Source organism: Oncorhynchus mykiss, chromosome 6 (assembly GCF_013265735.2).
Source record: "Oncorhynchus mykiss isolate Arlee chromosome 6, USDA_OmykA_1.1, whole genome shotgun sequence".
Lineage (NCBI taxonomy): Eukaryota > Metazoa > Chordata > Actinopteri > Salmoniformes > Salmonidae > Oncorhynchus > Oncorhynchus mykiss.
In genome coordinates this window covers 66,798,931-66,820,082 of record NC_048570.1, presented here as the reverse complement: position 1 = coordinate 66,820,082, position 21,152 = coordinate 66,798,931, and the positions used below count along the sequence as shown (strand labels likewise).

At 47.2% G+C, this 21,152-nt stretch overlaps 1 protein-coding gene across 2 annotated transcripts; it reads left to right on the top strand.

Annotated features, from left to right (window-relative positions):
* Positions 1 to 524: 524 nt before the first annotated feature.
* Positions 525 to 15,725, top strand: LOC110526397. 2 transcript variants are annotated; one of them, XM_036980758.1, is made up of 8 exons: positions 525 to 705; positions 1,800 to 2,022; positions 3,989 to 4,111; positions 5,428 to 5,554; positions 5,714 to 5,871; positions 7,064 to 7,299; positions 10,460 to 10,613; positions 14,222 to 15,725. In XM_036980758.1, exons 2-6 carry the CDS (start codon positions 1,819 to 1,821, stop codon positions 7,160 to 7,162), a joined length of 711 nt encoding a protein of 236 aa, XP_036836653.1. In that variant the 5' UTR covers positions 525 to 705; positions 1,800 to 1,818; the 3' UTR covers positions 7,163 to 7,299; positions 10,460 to 10,613; positions 14,222 to 15,725. The 2 variants fall into 2 exon arrangements, with proteins under 2 accessions (XP_036836653.1, XP_036836654.1); XM_036980759.1 differs by having other exon boundaries at positions 5,714 to 5,948.
* Positions 15,726 to 21,152: the final 5,427 nt, after the last annotated feature.

Below are 21,152 nucleotides of genomic sequence, written 5' to 3'. Positions count from 1 at the left end.
ACATACACACATACATACATATACACACACACATACAAACACATACACACGCATACACACACAAACATACACATACACATACACAAACATTCTCCCTACACACTCCCTCACTGACACTCCCTTCTATCTCCAGCGGGACAACCAGCAGGGGGCAGTGTGTGTTCTGCGCGGGGAGCTGCAGCGGTGGCAGGCGGAGGTCCGGTCTCAGCAGGAGAGCAGTGAGGAGGTGTCGGGCCTGAGGGCTGAGCTACAGGAGACCCAGGGCAGGCTGCAGCAGTGTAGAGCAACCATGAAGCACCTCCGCTCTGACCTGGAGCACGGCCAGAGACAGACCAGGTAGGCAGAGGAGGAGGTGGGTGGGAGGAGTGAGAGGAGTACAGTACACAGAAAGACAGGAACATGGATTTCTCTTCACTTCAATAAGCAGTGAAGTTCCCTCAGTACTGTTCCTGTTGCAGGTGTATGTAAGCCATTATACAGGCATATTGAAGTAGACTACAGTGTTCTGAGAATGTGTTGTCTAGGCTGAGGGCTGTGCTACAGGATGCTGAGAGCAGAGCAGTGGACACAGAGACAAGGCTGCAGACCCTGACCAGGTCCCTGGAGCTGTACAGGGTCAAGTACCAGGCCTGCCTCACCAAGATCTCCCAGCAGGACAGCACTCTACAGGCCCAGGACGAGGACCTGAAGGAAGCCAGGGCTCAGGTCAGCTCCACGCCATCTTCACCCTGCAGGAAAACTAAGAGCTGATACTGGAGCTTTTTCTAGTTTTTCCAGAGCTTCTATTTGCTAGAGGTTCTGTCTGCTAGAGCTTCTGTCTGCTAGAGGTTCTATCTGCTAGAGGTTCTATCTGCTAGAAGATGTTTCTAAGATAGTTGGCGTTAAAGTTACTTAAATAAATACATTTAATAAATTCATTAAAAATCCTACAATGTGATTTTCTGGATTGTTTTCCCTCATTTTGTCTGTCATAGTTGAAGTGTACCTATGATGAAAATTACAGGCCTCTCTCATCTTTTTAAGTGGGAGAACTTGCACAATTGGTGGCTGACTAAATACTTTTTTGCCCCACTGTAGGTAGGGAACATTGAACACCAGCCTCCCGGGTGGCGCAGTGGTTAAGGGCGCTGTACTGCAGCGCCAGCTGTGCCATCAGAGTCCCTGGGTTCGCGCCCAGGCTCTGTCGTAACCGGCCGCGACCGGGAGGTCCGTGGGGCGACGCACAATTGGCCTAGTGTCGCCCGGGTTAGGGAGGGCTTGGTCGTTAGGGGTGTCCTTGTCTCATCGCGCACCAGCGACTCCTGTGGCGGGCTGGGCGCAGTGCGCGCTAGCCAAGGTGGCCAGGTGTTTCCTCCGGCGCATTGGTGCGGCTGGCTTCCGGGTTGGATGCGCACTGTGTTAAGTATCAGTGCGGCTTGGTTGGGTTGTGTATCGGAGGACGCATGACTTTCAACCTTCGTCTCTCCCGAGCCCGTACGGGAGTTGTAGCGATGAGACAAGATAGTAGCTACTAAACAATTGGATACCACGAAATTGGGGAGAAAAAGGGGTAAAATTCAAAAAAAAAAAAAGGGAACATTGAACAGAACAAGGCTGTCATTAACTCCATTTAGACTAAAATGCAGATAGAACCTTCTAGCTCTCCAATTGTTGTGTTTTTCATCTCTGCTGCTTATACCCTTGCTGCCAGGAGTTGCATACATCACTAGGCCTGATTTATGAGTGTTAATAGCATGCCTTTTTTATGTATATGTGTGTTTGTGTGCCTGCCTGCGTGTCCCTGTGTGTCTGTGTCCCAGGTGGTGGAGCGGGACGAGCATGTGCTGCGTCTGTGTGCCCAGGCGGTGGTGTTGCAGGGGGGAGCTGAAGGCCCACAGTGCCCAGCTGGAGAGCGGGGATGGTGCCCTGAGCCAGCACCTCCGAGACACCCAGAGAGACCTGGAGTCCAGCCGCAAACACAGCCAGGAGTGTGAGATGGTCATCAGCACTATGAGAGACAGCACCGCCGCACTGAGACGACAGGTCGGACAGTCAGTCAGAACAGTTAGGTCAGTCAGTCAGGCCGATCCTCATCTACAGGGATGTAGCTTCCCAATGACAGACTCGTCCACAGACACAGACAAACCCGGTCACGCTGTGCTAATCACTCCCTTTCCACTACAAACATAGATTAATATACTAGTCCACTCAGTGGTTTCCCTCTACACAGTCAGGCCCGCTCGTCCTGCTCACTACCCCTGCTACCTAGAACAGTGCCAGTCATGTGGTGAAGTCAAAGCCAGTCAAGTAGTACTAGCACTGTAGTATACCCAACTGGCCTCTCAGGTGAGTGAAGCTACATGCAGGTCAGTTGTCGTGCCACACCTCTGTAGGTAAGGCTCCATCTCTGCTGCTGATCTGTAAACGGGTGGAGTCAGACAGGGTACAACACACTGGGAGTCGGAGGCCTGGGGACCTCTGGAAGTGTTTTCACTGATTCCTATTGATCGGCTTCATGGCCCCATACAGGAGGAAACACAATGAGAAAACACAGGCAGTGTGAGCTCCCTGGACAGCACAGAGCACAGCACACAGCACAGAGCACCACCATTAATGTCTGGCAGAAGGAAGCAGAGAGGAGGGGAAGACTGGATTACATGGGCAGAGCAGTGGAGAGGAAGGATTGATGTTTGGACTTGTTTGGGTGTGTGTGGTTGTGTGCATGCATGTGTGTGTGAGACACGGGGTGGTTGACAGCTCCATGCACGGAAGAAGCAAAGTGGAAAATCATGCTGGGGATGCGATATGTGGCTGAAATAATAGCAGCCGTGCCCAGTGGAGCTCAGCGTTTATGTGGTGTGGGGGTGGCTTGAGATGCAGTTGGGCGTTTACCTCCTTCTGTGAGCCAACAATGGAGGCGCCGTTCCCATCACTTTCAGCTCTTACCCCCACACCCCACCACCTGGGTCCCTAACAACACCCCCTCCCACACAGCAGAGCTCCATTGGTAACACAGAGGCTCTCAATCACACACACAGTATTGATCTCTCCCATCCTCAGCTGGGTCCTTAGTGCACACAGCGCGACACACCACCCGCTCGGTTCAGACTTTTAAGTGATCACTTCCTGCCAAGTTATTTTTTCACACCAATGTTTCTTTACCTCTTTCCTAAGTTTACATTTGTTGTCTGGAAACTGGGGTGTGTGTATGTCTGTGTGAGAGAGGGAGGTAGAGAGAGGGAGAGAGAGTCTGATTTCATTTAATGAGCCGATCGCTCTGAGTCTGCTGTGAGATATCAATACAACCAGCTGATTTCACCACCTCTCACTCCATCTTCATCCTGCCTGTAACGGGCCCTGGCTTTATGAACACTACAGACACGAGGTAGTGAAGGCTGTCTGGAAAACATAGACAAAAAATAACAACAGTGGGTAATGAGAGGAACACCATATTCAGATAGATATATTAGTCTCATAAACTTAGAGGCCATTTGGAAGTGTTTTATAAGTGCAGCAGCACAAAGTAATCCTGACAAACCACCGACACCCAATAGGACATTTTGACTGTGTGTGTGTGCGTGTGTGTGTGTGTGTGCCCCTCAGACAGGCCAACTCATCTGTGAGAAGCAGAATGTGCTCCAGTCACGAGCCATCAGGCCCAGCACAGCGTGCAGACGGGGGAGACTGAGGGGAAACATTCTGTTTGCCTGTCTCTGTTTCATTAGTGTGAACTCACCCAGCACCTCAGCCCCAAACTTAGTCTCATGGTGACCCCTGGCCTGCCTCACCCACAGTCAGACAGGAGGACCCCATGCAGTCTGCCCTTCAACCATAGTCTCACAGAGCTCCAGCCAGTCCTTCTGTCTCTACCTCGCAACACTCAACTACACAACACAGGAAGGAAATGGGAGGAGAGACCTACTAAAGTCAACCGCATGACAGTGGTTCTGTACCGGTCTGTCAACAGATATATCTGTGCGCTATGTTTGTACCTGTGTGCCTCTCTCAGGTGGAGGAACAGGAGGAGAGTGTGGTGAAGAGCCAAGCTGATTTCTCTGTCTACAGAGCCAGTCACATCCGCTCTGACTCAGACTACGACTCCCAGCTCTGCCGCATCCAGGAACTACAACAGGTACAGTAGGGGCAGAACACTTCACCTCTTCATGCTGGAGTCCTGCTAACACAACCTGTCACTGTGGCCAGTGAAATCACAGTGACCAGAGAAAGTCATTGTCTTTAAAACTTCACTCATCAACTATAGTTAGAAGTTTGGTCCTGCTGTATGTTCAGTAAGTTCACTGTAGTTCTGTGTATTCCAACACTGGCTTTAAACTGACCCTAGACAGGAAGTCAGAGCAGCCATCGCCAGACAGACCCTGACCCACACCAACCAAGGTCCATAACGGCCACGGTGACTAATTGTTTGTTATGTCAGCATGCGTATGCCCGTTTGCCTTTAATGGAGTGTAGTGGGGCGATCCATCAGGCTGTCAAACAGGCCCAGTGTCAGCTGGAGTGGCTGGCGTGTCAGAGAAGCGCCCGCGCTGCGCTGACGTGATTTACTGCCCTACTCCCAACGCACGCAGCCACCGCTCCCTGCTCCACTCCGACTCAGCCCAGATTGATTACCCAGCCCGGCTGGCCCACGATGCCCGCCATCTTCTGGCAACCTTTTAGCTGCGTTTTATAGATGGTTAGAGCACCTCGTTTGACTATTTATACATCTGTAAGTGGCCATGAAATCTAGATTTGTCTTGACGGGTGTCAGCGTCAGGGGGTAGTGAAAGCAGAGCCTGGTGACAACTCGTTATTTTAATGGTCTGAGATGAAGGGGGAAGATGGCAGGATCTTCCCTCCTCAACATGGCTGAATTATACTTTTATTATTTTCACTTAATGTTTACGTACATATTTCACTCAAAGCTGTTGGCTTGTATTTTCTCCACCACGTTTGATAGGGTCTGAGAGCAGTGGGGAGATGGCTGACACACATACACACACACTCTACCGGAGGAAGAGTGACAGTGACATGTTGACCTGTCAGCTGCCTGCGCTCACACACACACAACTTATCTTAGGTAAATATGTCATGGCAGCCACACAGTGCAGTTGTCTGGTTAATTGAATAGTTAAAACATCAGTAGGTCTGTGCAGATTGGATGTGACACCTGTCAGATAGGTGCTCCCCTAACACAGGATGCTTCCTCCACACACTGATACTCATGCCATCATGGTGGAAATGCCAAATTAGGGGCAGGCGCTTCACTGAACGCGCTAGAGCAGGTGTGGAGATGTCCTGGGGGGTGGAGGAGGGGGGAGGCATTGCTATGCTGGGTCTCTCAGGTGAGGATGTGGAAAGCCTTGGGCTTCGGTCCTCCCCTTCCCCTCAGGCATAGTCATAGGTGTGTGACAGGTGTATGTGTGTCCGTGTGTGTGTGTGTGTGTCTAGGCATTCTCCCAGACCGTGGAGCAGTGTGCCCAGGGTAGCCAGGACCTCAGTGTGTGTCAGTCAGAGGTTCCTCAGCTGAGAGAGGAGGTGTCCAGACTCACCCAGCTCAAGGACAACACTGTGGCAGGTGTGGTGGGCATGACACAACTCAACCAATAACTTTGTGTTTATGATAGAACACATAAAGGGTTAATTTTTTACTGCATAGTGTGTGTATTTGTGTGTGCCTCCTTGTGTGTGTGTGTGTGTGTGTGTGTGTGTGTGCATCCATGTGTGTGTGCTGCAGAGGTGCTGCGACTGCAAGAGGCTGGGAGGCAGCTCCAGGCAGAGGCCAGGATGGAGGGCCAGCGCAGGCTGGAGGAGGTGGGAGCTCAAGAGCAGAGGGCTGCCAGGCTGGAGCAGGACCTGCAGGCCGCCCACAGACAGTGTGCCAAGAGACAGCAGGTACACACTGCGGCACGATGCCAGGCCAGGCCCCATCACCTCCAACATGCCTGGAGGATAGGATAGAAAGACCTTACGTACGTACACCTACTCACTCAGAACTTCAGGAAGTGTAAAACACACACACACATAAATAGAACTCTCTGGATAAGAGGATACACACACAGGAGTATACACTACCTTTCAAAAGTTTGGGGTCACTTAGAACTGTCCTTGTTTTTGAAAGAAAATCTGCTTTTTTGTCCATTAAAATAACATCAAATTGATCAGAAAAACAGTGTAGTCCTGGTTAATGTTGTAAATGACTACTGTAGCTGGAAACGGCTGATTTTTTAAATGGAATATCTACATAGGCGTACAGAGGCCCATTATCAGCAACCATCACTCCTGTGTTCCAATGGCACGTTGTGTTCCCTAATCCAAGTTTTTCATTTTAAAAGGCTAATTGATCATTAGAAAACCCTTTTGCAATTATGTTATCACGGCTGAAACTGTTGTCCTGATTAAAGAAGCAATAAAACTGGCCTTCTTTAGACTAGTTGAGTATCTGGAGCATCAGCATTTGTGGGTTCGATTACAGGCTCAAAATGGCCAGAAACAAAGGACTTTCTTCTGAAACTCGTCAGCCTATTCTTGTTCTGAGAAATGAAGGTTATTCCATGCAAGAAATTGCCAAGAAACTGAAGATCTCGTACAATGCTGTGTACTACTCCCTTCACAGAACAGGGCAAACTGGCTCTAACCAGAATAGAAAGAGGAGTGGGAGGCCCCGGTGCACAACTGAGCAAGAGGACAAGTACATTAGAGTGTCTAGTTTGAGAAACAGACGCCTCACAAGTCCTCAACTGGCAGCTTCATTAAATAGTACCCACAAAACACCAGTCTCAACGGCAGCAGTGAAGAGGCGACTCCGGGATGCTGGCCTTCTAGGCAGAGTTGCAAAGAAAAAGTTATATCTCAGACTAGCCAATAAAAAGAAAAGATTAAGATGGGCCAAAGAACACAGACACCTGACAGAGATATGGCTTTTTCTTTGCAACTCTGTCTAGAAGGCCAGCATTCCGGGGTCGCCTCTTCACTATTGACGTTGAGACTGGTGTTTCTAAGTGGCCCCAAACTTTTTAACGGTAGTGTATGTTCACACACACGTACACTCACACTTTGACTGAGCCTTCCCTCTTTTCCCTCCCAGGCAGTGCAGATGCGGGATAACCTCCTGAGGCGTTCGAAGGCTGACCTGCTGGAGGCCCGGGAGACTCTGAGGAGTCGGGCTGTGGAGGTGGAGCGGTAGGCAGCTGCAGCCAGGGTCCTGGAGGCTGACGTCTAGAGGGGCAGGAGGGAAGGACAGCAGAGAGAGGCAGAGTGTGGCTCTCTCAGGACCCAGCTGGGAGGAACTAAAGGAGGCCCAAGGATGCTGCAGGGACATGGGTAGGAGGATTACACAGTCCTGGGGGGTGGGCTGGGAGACTGGTGTCTATAAAGCTGGACTCGTGTGTAGTCAGGTACCTTTGTAGCTCTCTCTCTCTCCCTATTTCTCTGTCTTGCTCTGTCTCTCTTTGTCTGACTGTTTGTCTCTCTCTCTCTCCTTCCCCCTTCCTTGATGGAGAAGAGGTTCTAAAAAACAGTTGAAAGCAGTAGAGGCATGAGGAAGAAGGAATGAGAGTAATGCTGATGGAAGGAGGGAAGGGGAGAAAGAGGAGAGTGACATGGTTGTAGTGGCAGCAGCAGCAGTGCAGCCTCTAGGGCTGACTTTAATGATCAGTATGAGACAGTCACCTGTTTACGTCCTGCCTGCCCCAGAAGCCTCAGCAGCTAGCCAGCAATGAAACAGACCATCAATTCACAGCCTGGGGCCTTTTGTCTGACACACACACTCACACATGCATACTAACATATGCATATGCACTCAGAGGGACCACCAGCAGCATCGGGCACAGGAACACCTGGCAGAGCGTGTGGCAAAGGTGGTGAGGGCAGAGCAGGCCCAGAGGAAGCTACAGGCAGAGCTACGCACCTTAAAGGAGAGACTCCGCACCACAGAACATGACCTGCAGGGCTACAGATACTCTACAGGGCTTTGAGTTCCCTAAAGCACTCTGACTGTCTGTCTCTATCTGGCTCCAAGTAGAGGTCTGCGCATGACTGATTTATTCATGCCATTCCCACCTGCACCCGCAGCTTTTCATACCACACCTACTTGCTCCCGCTGGCTTTCTGTCTAACTCCCACCCGCTCCCGCAAGAACTGGTCCCCAACCGCGGCCCCGCAATGTTATTTTAGGCGTATGTGATGCAGCGAGCTTGCTAGCCATGGTCCTAGCAATTTTGTGCTCTATTGTCAATATCATAATGCCCAAAAATAACCTACGAAATAAGTAACATTTCCAGAGAGTCTCACATTCTCCATTATATTAGGCTATCTATATTACTGGGCTATATCAGCCAATAGGCTAGACTTAGTTTGAAGAGAGCGGAGTTGGAGAGAGAACGGACACTTGCATTTTCTCTTGAGCTACGTTTAATAGCCTACCTTTTAGAAGCGGGACGATTTTCAGACGGTGACAAAATAATATGGGTGATTCATATTTATTACTAGGCAGTGTAGTAAACTATAGCCTAATTATATTTATGAAGCTAATTTCCTTGGAAAGAGAACTGCCCCGTGCTTCTCCACCTATGCATAGGCTACAGCCTACTCTATTAAATTGAGACCAAACGCGCACTTGATCTCACACTTCCAACTAGGAAAGGTATGGCTACTGAACTTGAAGCAGCAAGAATGATGACAGCTGACACTTGCACTTTCTCTTGAGCTACGTCCTAAAAGGTATAGCTATATCCTATATGCAAAGGATATAGCTATACCTTTTAGGAGCAGTACGATTTGTAGGCAGATACAAATAAACGAGTAATCAATATTTATTGAAAAAGAAAAGGGCAGAATGCTCACCATGGTATTTGCGCGTTTTGCCTTTTCCTTTTCAATGATGATCACATTTTTGGATTGCACCTCGACTCACTTTGGTTGAGCTCCCTCCGCTTCTTGCCATTATTGTCAATATTTACTTACAGACGCTTGTAGTAAACTACAGCCTAATCATATTTAAGTTAATTTCCTTGGAAAGATTTGGCCACAGGAAGAAATATCCTGGACCGTGACTCACTGATCTCTGTCGGGACATTCTGCCCTCCACCGCCAAGCACACAGCATGACTTCATGTCATGAACCCTGTCTTTAACCACAATCCTTCACATTTCACTGAGCCATTAGTTCAACAGTGACTTGAGTATTTGCTGATTGCCATGAGTCTGTAAGACTGTCTTATTCCCATTTAGATCCAAACTGAACCTTTTGGCCAGTAAGGCCACAGTGTCTTTATGACTCAGACAAGCCTCTCAAACAATCACTCTAAATAATGCCTGTGAAGAAAATGTGATCTGATGAAAATCTGATGTTAAATGTGTTTAAAAACCCACTGTGCCTCACACACACTCTCAACCTTGTCTGTATCTTAGTGGCTGATAGAAAGAGAGAAAAGTGTTTTGGCTTTGTGACCCTTGGCACGCTGCCTCCCCCGCTCTCCCCCTCCTCCCCCCTGTCCATCTGGGCTGTGTGTGCTCCGGCCGCTCGATAGGCGGATCATTCCAGGTCGGGGCCCTCTTGTGAAATCATATGTTTAACTGGCCAGGAGAAGAGAGATGGGAGCGTCTTAACCAACACCTTGCCAAAGGTCTCCTGTTCAGTCAGCCGTCCTGCCGCTTGGAGTGCGCCCGCCGCCTGCCAATAGGCATTAGGGAGGATTTAGTAATTAAGTGATAGGCTGAGGACTAAATTGGGTGTTTGTGGGCTGGCGAGCCACCCAGAGGTCCCCACAGCCATGCAGATAGGGGATTCTAATTGCCAGGGATATTGATCAGCCTGGCAAGGGGGGGATGCAGGGGATTCACAAGCCATCGATTTGCTGTTACTGCGGCCGCCTTGTCAATGGGAGAGGGAGGTGAGCACTGAGAAGCTCTCCCCCCCCCCCCCCCACACACACACACACACACACTCTCAAACACTCACTCACTCGGGGTATGTCCCTCCCTTTTCACGCTTTACTGTGGTCTGAGTTAATGTCTCAGGGAGAGAGGGCGCAAACTGGGATTTGATTAGCTGCTTCACCTGACGGTAAACAGGCCATGGCCACCCCTCACACACACAGCTCTGATCCCATCACTCACGCCCCAGCGCCCCATCAGCCCAACGCTCACCCCACTACACCATGCCACACCGCAAAGCACCGCACAGCCAAAATTAGTGCAACGGCCTCTCATTAAATGTTCAGGCTTGCCTGCTCAGATTAAATCTGGCAGACACAAACACACACGCATTACTCTCAAATGAGCACATTTTTCGCATTACATCACAAGATAAATTAAATTCCCTTTGATTTTGAAAATGTAGACGAGTGAAAACAAAGTTTACAGCATGTGGGGGGTAGCGTTGGCAGAGAGAGGTATCAAACATGCCAGTTTGAAAGTAGTGGTCGTTTAAAGACTGGGAGCCCCTGACTGATGGTGTGTCTGTGGCCGTGTGCATGCATCAGGACCCAGGTGGAGAGGCTGAAGAAGGAGGCAGGGGAGAGCAGGCAGGCCCAGCTCAGTGCTCAGCAGGAGGCCAACACACACCAGCAGAGGGCTCAGCAGCTAGAGGCAGAGCTGACCAACACCAAGGACACACTCAGGACTCTACAGCAACAGGTAAGACCTAACAATAACACACACAACAAACCAACCAAGAAGTTCCCCGTCGGGGGTACACCCCCCCCAAAAAAACAGTAAAGTTTTTATTACTCACCAAAAATACAATTAAACCATCTAGGTGTTCAGCGAAATAACAACACAATGTCAAATACAGGTAGCCTAGTCAAATAATTAACATCCAATCACATTAACTCTTACTCTCTCGTGGGAATTTCACTAGCGGTCCGTATGTAGCCAAATGTAACTGCTGCTCATGTTGGTCTCTGTACTGATGGAGCAAAAACCATGACAGAGAGACATAGTGGAGTGGTAACGACCGTGCAAGCAGTTGCTCCCGACGCCACTTGGGTACACTGCAGCATCCACCGAGAGGCTCTTGCTGCCAAGGGAATGCCTGACAGCTTGAAAGACGTTTTGGACACTACAGTGAAAATGGTTAACTTTATGAAAGCAAGGCCCCTGAACTCTCGTGTATTTTCTGCACTGTGCAATGATATGGGCAGCGACCATGTAACACTTGTACAACATACAGAAGTGCGCTGGTTATCAAGGGGCAAAGTATTGACAAGTTTTTTTGAACTGAGAGACAAGCTTATAGTGTTCTTTATTGACCATCATTTTCCTTTCTCTGACCGCTTGCTTGATGACGAGTTTCTCAGACGACTGACCTATCAGGGTGATGTTTTTTCTTGCCTGAATGATCTGAATCTAGGATTACAGGGACTCTCCGCAACTATCACATCATCATCTGCTCATTTATCACTCCAGTGTTAATCTGCTAAATTGTAATTATTCGCTACTACCTATTTATTGCCTACCTCCTCATGCATTTTGCACACACTGTATATAGACTTTCTTTTTTCTACTGTGTCATTGACTTGTTTATTGTGTTATTGGCTTGTTTATGGTTTACTCCATGTGTAACTGTGTTGTTGTCTGTGTCACACTGCTTTGCTTTATCTTGGCCAGGTCGCAGTTGTAAATGAGAACGTGTTCTCAACTAGCCTACCTGGTTAAATAAAGGTGAAATAAAAATTTAATTAAAAAACTATATTCAATGTGCGGGACAAAATTGAGGCTATGATTAAGAAGTTGGAGCTCTTCTCTGTCTGCATAACAAGGACAACACACAGGTCTTTCTATCATTGTAATATTATTTTGTGTGGAAATGAACTCAAGCTTACGGACAATGTCAAATGTAATATAGCAAAGCACCTGAGTGAGTTGGGTGTGCAATTACGCAGGTACTTTCCCAAAACGGGTGACACAAACAACTGGATTCGTTATCCCTTCTATGCCCTGCCTCAAGTCCACTTACCGATATCTGAACAAGAGAGCCTCATCGAAATTGCAACAAGCAGTTCTGTGAAAATGTTATTTAATCAGAACCCACTGCCAGATTTCTGGATTGGGCTGCGCTCAGAGTATCCTGCCTTGGAAAATCGCACTGTTAAGACACTGATGCCCTTTGCAACCACGTACCTATGTGAGAGTGGATTCTCGGCCCTCACTAGCATGAAAACTAAATACAGGCACAGACTGTGTGTGGAAAATGATTTAAGACCGAGACAATACAACTCTCTTCAATACAACCCAACATTGCAGAGTTATGTGCATCCTTTCAAGCACACCCTTCTCATTAACCTGTGGTGAGTTATTCACAATTTTCGATGAACAAATAAGGTTTTATATGTAAGATGGTTAAATAAAGAGCTAAATTATTGATTGTTATTATATTATTATTTGTGCCCTGGTCCTATAAGAGCTCTTTGTCACTTCCCACAAGTCGGGTTGTGACAAACTCACACTCATTCTTATGTTTAATAAATATATTGTATAGTGTGCATGTGTGGCAGGCTTAAAATGATGGCAAAAAACAACATTTGAGAGTGGTGCTAGAGGGGGTACTCAGAAGGAGGTTGAATGTTTGAAGGGGTACGGGACTAAAAAGTTTAGGAACCACTGCACTAGAGGAACAGTCTTTTAACGCCACTTCGATACCAAAGTGAATTAGTCGTATCAGGTTAAGAGACTGATTTGGAAAATCCTCTCCTAACCTGCCATAAAAATCACTTTGTATCGAAGTGGCGTGAAAAGAGGGTGTTGCATTACACTAGATCAATATATTGATTTGGGATAGCTAATGGCCCAGTAGCCTTGCACTTGACTTTTCCTACTAGCAGTGACTTTGCTGATAACTTCTTTATTGAGAATTGTTTTGTTTTCCATTTTAATAATTTTATACGAATGATTTTTTATTTAAAAAATGTACCCCCTTTTTCTCCCCAATTTTTATCTTGTGTCATCGCTGCAACTCCCCAACGGGCTCGGGAGGTGAAGGTCGAGTAATGCGTCTTCCGAAACATGACCCGCTAAACCGCGCTTCCTAACACCCGCCTGCTTCACCCGGAAGCTAGCTGCACCAATGTGTCTGTAGAAACTTAGAGCTATTTATCACTTGTCAGAAATGTCCAGATCAACTAGCCCATGTCAGCTAACATTTTTTATTTTTATTTTTTTTGCCGATATGTATTGTTGTAATTCTTACAAAAAACAAATAATTAGAATTGCAAGAAAATATGCTTTGCAAAATGCAAAATTTACACCCCATTACAAAATGTGTAGAATTTAATGAAATAAGCTTTGTCACACCCTGATCTGTTTCACCTGTCCTCGTTATTGTCTCCACCCCCTCCAGGTGTCGCTTGTTTTCCCCAGTGTATTTATCCCTGTGTTTCCTGTCTCTCTGGGCCAGTGTATTTATCCCTGTGTTTCCTGTCTCTCTGGGCCAGTGTATTTATCCCTGTGTTTCCTGTCTCTCTGGGCCAGTGTATTTATCCCTGTGTTTCCTGTCTCTCTGGGCCAGTGTATTTATCCCTGTGTTTCCTGTCTCTCTGGGCCAGTGTATTTATCCCTGTGTTTCCTGTCTCTCTGGGCCAGTGTATTTATCCCTGTGTTTCCTGTCTCTCTGGGCCAGTGTATTTATCCCTGTGTTTCCTGTCTCTCTGGGCCAGTGTATTTATCCCTGTGTTTCTTGTCTCTCTGTGCCAGTTTGTCTTGTATGTCCAAGCCTACGAGCAGTTTTCCCAGTTTCCTGCTTGGCCTTTTTCCCCTTTTGCTAGTCCTCCCGGTTCTGACCCTTGCTTGTTTTCTGGACTCCATGCCCGCCTGCTTGACCATTCTGCCTGCCCTGACCTCGAGCTTGCCTGCCCTTCGGTACCTCCTGAGCTCTGAACTGGTTTTGAACCATTCTCTTGCCTAAACCCTTTGGATTTATTAAACATCTTAAACTCCAACCATCTGCCTCCTGTTTCTGCATCTGGGTCTCGCCTTGTGTCATGATACTTTACACCTGCAAAGTTCTCTCCACCAACAAGAGGGGTGTGAATCGTTTGTCATGAACAGTGCTTGTGCCCCTAGAAATAGACGTTGCGCGTGCGCAGGGGGGGAGCGGGATGTTCCCCAATGCTGGAAGGGGGGCCCCCGAGTGAAAGCGTTTGGGAACCCCTGTGCTAAATGACTAAAATGTAAATGTAGCCTAACCTCAGAATATTGCCTGTAAACGTGTGGTCGGTTGGTTGACTGTGGTTGTCTCTGTGTTCCAGCTGCAGGAGCAGGCTGATGCCAGCCAGGCACTGCGGGCAGAGCTGTCCCAGGAGCAGGCCAGGCAGCAGTAGCTGCAGGAGAGGAACCAGGGGGCCAGGGAGAGAGAGGGTCGACTGGAGTCAGAGAGAAACCAGCTCAGAACCAGCATGGAAGCAGCTCACAGCTCACAGAGTCAAACACTATAATTAATCAATAAGGCACCTCGGGGGTTTGTGGAATATGGCCAATATACCACGGCTAAGGGCTGTTCTTATGCACGTCGCAACGCAGAATGCCTGGATACAGCCCTTAGCCGTGGTATATTGGCCATAAACCACAAACCCCAGAGGTGCCTCATTGCTATTATAAACTGGTTACCAATATAATTAAATGTTTTGATATACCCGTGGTATACGGTCTGATATACCACTGCTGTCAGACAATCTCCATTCAGGCTTGAACCAACCAGTTTATAATGTATATAAAACTAGCACTCAACTAGACATGTGCAGTCAACAACTCAGCACTCAACCAGGTGCTTTCACACACATACTAATGTATCCAAAAGCTAGTGCTCAACTACAAATATGCGGTCAATAAATTCACACATATTGCAAATGCATGTCACACTCACACAACCAACAAATGTTAATTATACTGTAGTGTTTTGTCTGTTGATTTATGACTAAAGGCAATATTCCAACACAAATAATTTAGTGTCAGTGAACGTCATGAATTGAACCTGTGCTTGCTGACAGTTAAAAGTTTCAAGAGGCATTTTTTGGCTTTACATGTTGTTTTTCTATTCATCAGGAGAGCATCTTCTCCTCACATAGTGTCTGACTGAAGCCTGGCTACACTCATCTACAATCCACTCAGATTCCCCCTCCAGCCATGCTCGCAAATTGAATTAGTTTCCGTCTCTGAATTTGTGTTTCAAAAATAGTAATTATTTTTTAACCCCAAAGGAAGCAAGAGAAACGAGTCAGATCTGCACACGTCATGAATTTTGTGAAATAATAGTTTTCCACCAGCCAAAGGGATACAAGCCTGAAGCGCGGCAATTTACCAACTGTTCAGCTGCTAGGAAATTAAATTGAAGCACATAATTCATATCTTTAGAAAGTTAAATCAATCTGATCAAAAAGTTTCCCACTCAATTACGGCCTGAAATTAATCTCCTTAATCCCAATTTTAAATCTGTCATGCATATAAGTGCAGATCTCTCATCTATCTGCCCATCCATGTGACTTAATCCTGGAACAGAGAGCTAAAATGGCGCTGCGATTGTCAGATTTAGTCCCATCTATCTTTGAGCCTGATATACACACAGTGGCACACACACCTGATGGGAGCTCTGATAGGGGTGTGTCTGCTGTCTGTCCTACAGTTGAGGGAGCGGGAGAGGACTGTGGGGTGCCTGCAGGAGCGTGTGGTCGAGCTGCAGAGCACCACCCAGAGGCTGCAGGAGGAACAGACAGCCTGCCAGGCTCAGCTGTGGCAGTGAAGGAGGGAGCTGGAGAGCAGGGAGGGCCAGAGACACAGCCAAGAGGTCAGAGGTCACAATCACATACTGTCCATATGTTGAGTGTATTTTGTGTGTAGTTTGGGGCCCATGTTCCATGTGTGTGTTCTCTCCAGATGAGCGTCTTTCAGGAGACGGTGTGCAGGCTGAGGGAGTGTGTAGAGGAGGCCCAGGCCAGCAGCAAGCAGGGGACCAGGGACACAGCAGCAGCACAACACAGCCTCAGAGAGCTGAGACTGGAGCTGGCCTCCACCCAGGCTTCCCATAGAGAGAGCATGGAGCTGGTGCGTGCCCTGCTTACACACAGGTACTCTGTCAGGCATGTATTGAAAATACTGACGTTAAAACAATGACATTAACTCTCAACTTGTTTTAGGTTAATGACAGTGGAGGAAATAATGTGTAGTGGGACTAACAATGTATATTTTGTGTGGATGTTTGTTTTGTGGTGTGCGGCTGTGGTGTGGTGGTACTGGTCAGCTGGCTGAGCAGAGTGGTGAGGCTGCAGGTCTACGTAGTGAGCTGTCCCGCCTGCAGCAGAGGAGCTCCCAGCTGTCAGAGGAGAGAGGGGGCCATGAGGAGAGGACCAGGCAGCTGGCTGCAGAGCTCCACAGACTACGTACTACCAGCAGACACTGGACGAGGTGAGAGAGAAGGACCTACACATCAACATTTCCATTCATCGTCATGGCAATTAACCAATAACCATTCATTTCATTGTCAATATCCAATAACCACTGATCTGGTTCTAGATCTGACACTGCCAACTGCCAACCATTAGGTCATGGACCAGATAGCCTCACATTAAATCCTAGACTGTTACAGCCTGTAGCCGACCACTACACCATCACATGATTAGAAGTGTGATGGCTCAATCTTTCAACCTTATGTGTTGTATAATAGGAAAGGGGGTTATCTAGTGTAATATATACCCAGGGCTGGAAATGAACACTATGCCTGGTCATTAGTGTGGAGCACACAGCCCCTCTGAAGTAGAGACTTAACCTCCACAGGTCGCGCTGTACACTAATTGACCACTACAGGAGAGAGCAGGTTCTGTTGTAGAGAAAAGAGGTGTGACTTGTAGCAGTGCCCTTTCTGTGTGTGCGGGGCTATATTCCTAAAGCTGATTGGATAATGAGACCTCTCTCTCCGACCCCCGTAGATTCTGCATGTACAACACACACACACACAGTTGAAGTCGGAAGTTTACATACACCTTAGCCAAATACATTTAAACTCAGTTTTTCACAATTCCTGACATTTAATCCAAGTAAAAATTCCCTTCCCCTAGAGAGAATTATGTATTTCAGCTTTGATTTCTTTCATCACATTCCCAGTGGGAATTAGTATTCCCAGTGGGAATTAGTATTTGGTAGCATTGCCTTTAAATTGTTTAACTTGAGTCAAACGTTTCGGGTACCCTTCCACAAGCTTCCCACAATAAGTTGGGCGAATTTTGGCCCATTCCTCCTGACATAGCTGGTGTCTGAGTCAGGTTTGTAGACCTCCTTGCTCGCACACACTTTTTCTGTTCTGCCCACAAATGTTCTGTAAGATTGAGGTCAGGGCTTTGTGATGGCCACTCCAATACCTTGACTTTGTTGTCCTTAAGCCATTTTGCCACAACTTTGGAAGTATGCTTGGGGTCATTTGGAAGACCCAAGCTTTAACTTCTTGACTGATGTCTTTAGCTGTTGCTTCAATATACCCACATAATTTTCCTTCCTCAAGATGCCATCTATTTTGTGAAGTGCACCAGTCCCTCCTGCAGCAAAGCACCCCTACAACATGATGCTGCCACCCCCGTGCTTCACGGTTGGGATGGTGTTCTTCGGCTTGCAAGCATCCCCCTTTGTCCTCCAAACATAACGATGGTCATTATGGCCAATCAGTTCTATTTTTGTTTCATCAGACCAGAGGACATTTCTCCAAAAAGTACGATCTTTGTCCCCATGTGCAGTTGCAGAACGTAGTCTGTTTTTTTTAATGGCGTTTTTGGAGCACTTTTCTTCCTTCTTTTCTTCCTTGCTGAGCGGCCTTTCAGGTTATGTCAATATAGGACTCGTTTTACTGTGGATATAGATACTTTTGTACCTGTTTCCTCCAGCATCTTCACAAGGTCCTTTGCTGTTGTTCTGGGATTGATTTGCACTTTTTGCACCAAAGTACGTTCATCTCCATGAGACTTGGAAAATTCCAGAAAATCATGACATGGCTTTAGAGGCTTCTGATAGGCTTATTGACATCATTTGAGTCAATTGGAGGTGTACCTGTGGATGTATTTCAAGGCCTACCTCAGTGCCTCTATGCTTGACATCATGGGAAAATCAAAAGAAATCAGCCAAGATCTCCGTTTTTTTTTTTAGACCTCCACAAGTCTGGTTCATCCTTGGGAGCAATTTCCAAATGCCTGAAGGTACCACGTTCATCTGTACAAACAATAGTATGCAAGTATAAACACCACGGGACCACTCAGCTGTCATACAAATCGATAGTACGCGATTTGTATGACAGCTGAGTGGTCCCATGGTGTTTATACTTGCATACTATTGTTTGTACAGATGAACGTGGTACCTTCAGGCATTTGGAAATTGCTCCCAAGGATGAACCAGACTTGTGGAGGTCTAAAAAAAAAAAAAATCTGAGGTCTTGGCTGATTTCTTTTGATTTTCCCATGATGTCAAGCATAGAGGCACTGAGGTAGGCCTTGAAATACATCCACAGGTACACCTCCAATTGACTCAAATGATGTCAATTAGCCTATCAGAAGCCTCTAAAGCCATGTCATGATTTTCTGGAATTTTCCAAGCTGTTTAAAGGCACAGTCAACTTACTGCATGTAAACTTCTGACCCACTGGAATTGTGATCTAGTGAATTATAAGTGAAATAATCTGTCTGTAAACAATTGTTGGAAAAATTACTTGTGTCATGCACAAAGTAGATGTCCTAACTGACTTGCCAGAACTATAGTTTGTTTACAAGAAATGTGTGGAGTGACTCCAACCTAAGTGTATGTAAACCTCTGACTTCAACTGTACATACAGAAAGAGTTTGCAAAGACGCAAACATTTAAACACACAGTTTTGCTTAGAGGAACTTATAATACACATAATAGTCAGTTTAACAGTTTAACTGAGATACTCATACAGTACAGAAATGTAGTAACAGGTTTTCAAGTGAAAATGTCTGAGGCTTTATGGTTCAAATAGTCTAAGCATTGTGTTTGTATTGTGACAAATCCGAAGCACTTTGTTTGTGTACACAGGCACATAAGAGCTGTGTGTGCTTGCTCTGCAGTGCCAAACCTCTACAATGTGTTTGTATGTGTGTTTAGCCGAGGGCACATCTCTGTGGCTCATCGCTGTGGTCTCACGTCATCCTCCTTAAGTGCTGTCAATGTTGCATGGTAACAGCGGCGCTCTGCCCTCTTAATTGGTTTAGGAAGAGCATCCTTGTCATTTTGCGGTCAGCAAACTCCGCCAGAGAAAATGAAGTGTGAGTTGCACCCCGCACAACCCATCCCACAAAAAAATAAAATGATTATGTGCAGCTGTGTGTGTGTGTTTGTCAGTTTTTACTTTCCACTTTTAGAAATAATTGCTGGTTGCTCGGTGGGATCAGAGGAAGGGTATAATGATTGTCTCTGGCTGTGTGGTATGGCTGGGTTCTGGGGAGGGCTGGGGGAGAGCAACTCATTTCACACACCTAAATGTGAGTGTGTGTGAATGTGTTAACATTAGTGTGTTTGTACAGCATGTAACTTGTTTGTGGTGTCTATGTGCTTGATGTGTATCTACATACTGTACGTGTGTGTGTGTGCACGGCTGTCCTTTTGCACGGATTAGCAGGTGAACGCAGCAAGAGGATGACCAGACTGGGGTTGCGATACTGTCACACAGGGGTTAGGGGGAATACAGAGCTGCAGTACTGCAGTTTGGAGCCTCCAGTCCCCACACACACACCACTTTAATTGCCTTTGCTTCTTTCATTACATGTATTGCCTCTCCTCTGCATTGCCTGCTCCCTGGGCTTGTGGAAAGGTCATTGTAGTGGGGATGTGAACACTGCACAGCCTCCGTGTGTCCCAGCCAAGCAGGCAGAGGATAGGGCGGGGGATGTGAACACTGCACAGCCTCCGTGTGTCCCAGCCAAGCAGGCAGAGGATAGGGCGGGGGATGTGAACACTGCATAGCCTCCGTGTGTCCCAGCCAAGCAGGCAGAGGATAGGGCGGGGGATGGGAACACTGCACAGCCTCCGTGTGTCCCAGCCAAGCAGGCAGAGGATAGGGCGGGGGATGTGAACACTGCATAGCCTCCGTGTGTCCCAGCCAAGCAGGCAGAGGATAGGGCGGGGGATGTGAACACTGCATAGCCTCCGTGTGTCCCAGCCAAGCAGGCAGAGGATAGGGCGGGGGATGGGAACACTGCACAGCCTCCGTGTGTCCTAGCCAAGCAGGCAGAGGATAGGGTGGGGGATGTGGCTAGGGAGGACTGGTTACTGCTGTCCTTCACATTGTTCCTATAAAGAAAAATGTGTATTTTATGGTGACCAGTTCTTTGATGTAGTGGCTCAACATGTACATGCATGTTAGCATACGCAAGCATTGTTAAGAGTGATTTAGAGTCAGATGAATGTGACTATGACAGGACAATGTTACTAGAAGGAGATGTTTATGGAGGAGTTCACTACAATGTAATTAACTAATGAACTATCGTTTCCCAGTTTCCTACCTGGGAAGGGTTATAGGAAACCCTCATGAATATACATTGCATGTTGCTGTGATTCATTGTTCACCATTCATTTAAAAGGTTCATCAGTTTTCTGAAATGAGAACAAAAATGATATTAGGAAATGCCAATGACAGGTATCATCCCTCTCCCACCTAGACTCGGTCCTGTGAGGGCAGGCTGGCAGAGCTGAGTGCCTAGCTGGGGAGGTCTCAGTGCTGGGGCCAGGAGAAGCTGGTAGCCCTGGAGAAGGTGGTGTTGATTAAGGTGGAGATGGCTTCTCTCAGGGAGAACTACCATGCCAAGGTGGCCCAGGTCAGACACACACTTACACAATGGGTTCTGGGGACATTCTGGTAGGGTTTATGACTAAGGATAGGAGGTTTTGCTGACCATGTGACCTGATCAGGAAAAACTCTGGGCCCTTATAATAGCCGGAAGCCTTACTGCCTAACTGTGTAACTAGGCCCAAAGTTTTCCTGATCAATTGATGTGCTCATGAAAACCTCTTGGCTCTAGTTATGACACATATCCTCACACTTTGCACTGGCACAGAAAGGCCAAACAGCATAGTTAGTAATCACCTCTCAATGAAAAATGAGCTGTATAGCCATTACAATGTGCAGCAGGGGTTTGTTCATGTGTCTCTGTTCAGGTGGAGGCCTTACACTCACAGCACGATTCCATGGAGCAC

Coding starts and splice junctions, on each gene's coding strand:
- LOC110526397 (XM_036980758.1), top strand. CDS start 1,819: ATGTGCTGCGTCTGTGTGCCCAGGCGGTGGTGTTGCAGGGGGGAGCTG. Junction 2,023..3,988: donor CCGCCGCACTGAGACGACAG/GTCGGACAGTCA, acceptor TGCCTCTCTCAG/GTGGAGGAACAGGAGGAGAG. Junction 5,555..5,713: donor CAAGGACAACACTGTGGCAG/GTGTGGTGGGCA, acceptor TGTGTGCTGCAG/AGGTGCTGCGACTGCAAGAG.